General features: G+C 39.3%; 1 protein-coding gene across 1 annotated transcript; it reads left to right on the forward strand.

The window, feature by feature from the left end:
• Positions 1–1,720: 1,720 nt before the first annotated feature.
• LOC111647278 (SWI/SNF-related matrix-associated actin-dependent regulator of chromatin subfamily D member 3-like) lies at positions 1,721–5,161 on the forward strand (the record flags this gene model as incomplete). The annotated part of the gene is made up of 6 exons (XM_023396897.1): positions 1,721–1,828; positions 2,133–2,294; positions 2,604–2,701; positions 3,500–3,635; positions 4,497–4,619; positions 4,994–5,161. Coding segments are annotated over 6 exons (795 nt in total), but the record flags the coding sequence as incomplete, so codon positions are not given.
• Between the last annotated feature and the right edge of the window lie 45 nt (positions 5,162–5,206).

Consider the following 5,206-nt stretch of genomic DNA (forward strand, 5'->3'; position numbering starts at 1 on the left):
TTTTTTTTTTTTTTTTTTTTGGTTAGAAAGGATTTTTTTTTTTTCAGCATTGCAAGGTTGTTTTAACATGCAGGTGTGAGAGCTGGAGAAAACAAGTGCTTCCTTATTAAAAACAACCATAAGCTGCCCTTGACTTTGTATCTTCACAAAATGTATTGACTTAAAAAAAAAAAAAACACTTTAGCAGTTTCAGAGTGAAAATTATGACTTCTCAAGGTTCCTTCTTTTAAGAGCATATTTGAGCAAGGCACTCAGGTGCTTCGCTCTGAATGATTTTCCATCAAAAGAAATTTTTCTCTGCCAAGGTACAATCAGTACTTAATCTGCTCTGAATCAGCTGAAGAGTTGAAGGAAAACATTACACTGTACTGCATGCCAAGTTACTGCTATCCACTGTACTGAAGATGGTGTTTAAAGTGCTTTTCGGTTTCTGAGCAGTTAAGCTCAAATGGATACATAAATAAGATCTGCGGTCAGATACATAGGAGGTGCTGGTTTAAATAAACACAATGGCTGAAACATAGAATCTTATTGCAGTAGTTGTATTTTTTCCCAGACTGGTATTTGCTTTATCTGTAATTTCATGTCTCCGCTGATTTGGTGACACGGCCGCATGGTTAACCTTTTGCTATCGTGGTTTTTCAGCACAATGTACATGGCTAGTTTGTAGAAATCTGCCTCACACCAAACCACAGACTTAATAACACTGTAGGCTGAGATCAAGGTAAGCTAGACGCAGGTGCATTCTTGTCTGTTTTCTATTGCAAACTCCTTATAGTCTGAGTAACCTCTGAACATCTAAATTATGTCTTAAGAATATTAAATATCAAGACATAATCAAAATAAAAGTGAAAAATTTCATTGCAATGCATCCAATGGTTAAAGGAGTTACGCTTAAGTTTTGCTATTGCTACATAGCCAATGTTAGAATTACTCACCAGTCGAGGAGAAATGTTGCAAGTTCAGCATCAAACTTCATTCCCTTACTCACCAAAAGCTTTATCTAGCAGCGGAAAGCAACTCTCTTGTTTTACCTCTATTTCCATCACTTCTTTTTTTTCTTCTGACATTAGTATGCCAACCACCTAACCCCAGTCCAGCCGCACCATCTCCTCACTTTATGATACTGAGTCACTGTAGCGTCCCGTCTGCCCTGAATAAGTAGTTTGCTTACTACTGGTAAGTAAACAGCTGTTTATACTAACGTTGGCTATGTAGCAACTTTCAAGTAGCTCCTTTAAGACATTTGACACTGGACAAAGTTGTGGACGGACCGACCAACTCCTCTTCATATGTGGGTATGGTTTGATGTGCTGGCCACATGAGCAGATAATACACAGCTGTCATCATATTTTGATTCAAACTCTTATTGGTACAGGTAATATGTTACATCACCTTTTACTGACCAAGACCTGCCCACTTCAAAAAGCAAGGACAAAAACACAAATACAATTATCTCTCATATGAAATAAAGAAAACTGTTGTAATTTTGGCAGAAAACTGTGTGTTCTTTTCAGATTCCATCGCTTATAGTAAGAAGCTGACTGAGAAAACATGTTTTCAGGGCCTTTGAAGCAGGAATTGATAAACCACTCAGATGAATAAAGTGTGAAAGAAACCGATAATGAAGTGTGAAACAAATGAAATTCCGACCATTCATTTTGAACAAAACAGCCCAGTTTGAGTTGCGTCGTCAATATGTGGTGTTTTGTGTTAACTTTTTCAGTGGCACCGCACGCCCACCACCCAGGAGACGGACGGCTTCCAGGTGAAGAGGCCAGGGGACGTGAGCGTGCGCTGCACTCTGCTGCTGATGCTGGACTACCAGGTGAGGGCGCCACACAGTCTCCCAGCACTGTCCAGAAATAGATTCTCCTCTGTTACAACTGTGTGACTAATCCATGCAATGAAATCAACTGTTGTAGTGACAACCTGCAGGCCTCGTGTCACTGATAACTGCAGCTCCACAGAAACGCTATAGTGCATTTAAGACTCCATTTTTGAACCTGACAGACGTTTCCAAGCTGGGGGAAACATGATAAGGGTTTCAGGTGTGATGGAGCTGATGTAAAGGCTCTGAGGTAGGCGGTTGTAAAAAAAAGTGTTGAAATGCAATTATATCGTCTCCGCAGCCTCCCCAGTTTAAGCTGGACCCTCGCCTGGCACGCCTGCTTGGTATTCACACTCAGACTCGCTCCTGCATCATCCAGGCCCTCTGGCAGTATGTCAAGACCAACAAGCTGCAGGACTCCCATGACAAGGAATACATCAACTGTGACAAGTACTTCCAACAGGTGTGGGACTCACAGCGTGCGACGAATCACACTGTAGTTGCATAAATATTCATATCAGTGTTGCTGGAAATATGATTTTACTTACAAGAGCAATATGAAAAATGTCTGACCACGGCAGTTTACAAATGACACATGACACAAGCTCCACTTTATTAGCCAATTAACCCTTTGCAATTCCAGTTGCATGCAATATAATGTGCTCTAGATTTTTTCGAATATGTTTTAAGCCCAAACACCATGTAGAAAACATGCATCAAAAGTTTTAGTAAAATCCAACAAATCAGTTTTCACTCTCACATTTCTCTACAGATTTTTGATTGCCCACGGCTGAAGTTCTCTGAGATTCCTCAGCGTCTCACCAACCTGCTCCTGCCCCCAGACCCCATCGTCATCAACCATGTTATCAGGTAGATTCCCGTTTTACTGTGTATGTACCTCATCTAACCAGGAAAACCTCGTTGAGATGAAAAAACTCTTTTCTACGGTGGCCTTGCTAAGACAAACAACATAGACAGATGACATAAGTATGAAGAAATATTTATAAAGAAAAGTTTTTTTTATTGTATGTCTTGCTCATGTTCCCATGAATTGATTGTGGCGTTCTCTTTTATCACACTGTATTTATGATGTTTTTGGGGGAGACCTTTTATCCTCGCATTGTAGAAAAAACTGCTTTAATTTAAAGAGCTATAAATGTTAAACCATGGAATTTTGTTTTCTTAGAGCGACCTTAAGACTTTGAAAATGTTTCTTCACTTTTTTTTAATAGACAAAAATATCATATTTTTCTTTTTATGTTTTTCTAAATTATCTTTATTGCTAAACATAAAAATGAATTTTAAGACCAAAATAAAATTAAATAAACCAATACCACACCACAAATGAGCCACTTGACCCCATAAAGAGTCTGACTATACTGTCAAAACCTAATAAATGTTTTTGCAAGTTTGTAACAGAAAGTTAATAACATGCAGGACTGTTATTGTTCACTATGTAATTATAGGGAACAAAAGGCGTGAGGGTTTCATGGATCAGTAATCGTGTTTCAAAGATTTATTGAAATGTTTCTTTTCAGGTTCTGTAATGATTTTCTCGTCTGCTATTTCTGCATAAATACATTTTTTACATTTCATCCCTACACTTTTGATTTATTACTCATCTTCTTCTTTTCTGTACATTTCTTTTTCATCCCTGCTCCCTGTCAGCGTGGACCCCAACGACCAGAAGAAGACGGCCTGCTACGACATCGACGTGGAGGTGGAAGACCCCCTGAAGAGTCAGATGAGCAGCTTCCTCCTCTCCACCGCCAACCAGCAGGAAATCGCCTCACTCGACAACAAGGTGAGATCACCAGCGTCACAAAACACACACTCCGAATTGATTTTATCTTACTTTGATGTTGTATGTCACGCTGAGGTGATAAGTAAGCTGCCTCATGGGAGCAGCCATTTTTATTGCACACATTTTTAACAGGAGCTTTTATTTTATTGCAGTAGTTTGCTTACAATGGATTTCACACCCTGTTTTAAATGTAGGACCTATTAATGTTTGACTGAGACACACATTTAACTTTTCAGCTGACATTTTTGTCAACAGCAGGTCGCTGTGGGCGAGCAGGAAGGAAGGGTGGGACAAATAAGTAGTTCAGAAAAACATTCACTTGAGAGGCTAATTTTACCTGTTTCTGTGACACACTTTTCCATTGCATTTACCTTTACTTTCGACTATAACATCTGCATACTCATGTATACGACATATACATGCATACGATAAAAGTCAAATACGGAGAAAAGCTGTTGATAAAACCAAGCTTTAGGCCACTAGATCTTCATCAGGGTAAATGTCATGTGCCTGTGTATTTGAAAATTAATTAAGGCATTTCGGAACTGCCTGTGTTGAAAGGTTAAGAACATCTATATTCACCAGTTCTTCTATGTTTACATCCTGAGGAGTTGCGTATTTGCTGTTTGTAAATACATAGTTTGAAGATTTTAGTTCTGAGAGTTGATTCAGAATCAGGTCTTCTACACTGTGTCTAATTTGGATATTTTTATCAGGATATATCAATTAGTTTATAATTTAGTTTTAGTTGTCGCAGTTGTATCTTTTTTTTTGTTTTTGTTACAGCTATATGAAAAAAAAGGAAGCACTGTGATTTGCGTTTTTTCTTGACGTGCAGTTATGTTACTGTTCCTCTTTCAGATCCATGAGACCATCGAGTCCATCAACCAGCTGAAGATCCAGAGGGACTTCATGCTCAGCTTCTCCAGAGATCCCAAGGGCTACATCCAGGACTGGCTCAAATCCCAGAGCCGAGACCTCAAGGTTCGACACTACTATTTCTATTTACATGCACGCGCACACACTGTCACGCCTCCTGTGACTTCAATTCCCAATGAAACAACACATTGCTACTATTATTTAGAATATATTCTAAATGTTGGGGTGGAAAAGACAATATGGATGGCTTATAAAAATGTAAACCAATGAAACCAATGAAATAGATGTATCAATAAAGATACATCTATAAGGGAAAGTAGAGAGATGACAGGGAATGAAGATAGAGATGGGCAATGACATTCAAAAAGAATTACTGTCAAAAACTGTATCCGCCCACAACATGGTATTCAGTCCATGTTTATCAGCTATAATATTATTGATGGTTAACATTAATGCTTGTACCTTCTCCCTGGCTGTAGTTAATGACGGACGTGGTGGGGAACCCTGAAGAGGAGAGGAGGGCGGCGTTTTACCATGAGCCTTGGTCCCAGGAGGCCGTCAGCCGCTATTTCTACTGCAAGGTGAGGAAACGGCACCTCAGCGTCTTTTGCACTCAGACTAAAACCTCCTGGTGTTCTGACTCTTGATGCTTAGATGATATATTCATGTTTTTATTTCCCACCCCTCCCCCC

The sequence above is a fragment of the Seriola lalandi genome, unplaced genomic scaffold, assembly GCF_002814215.2.
Source record: "Seriola lalandi dorsalis isolate HSWRI2012SDOR001 ecotype SW California unplaced genomic scaffold, Sedor1 jcf7180002034990, whole genome shotgun sequence".
NCBI classification, from domain to species: domain Eukaryota; kingdom Metazoa; phylum Chordata; class Actinopteri; order Carangiformes; family Carangidae; genus Seriola; species Seriola lalandi.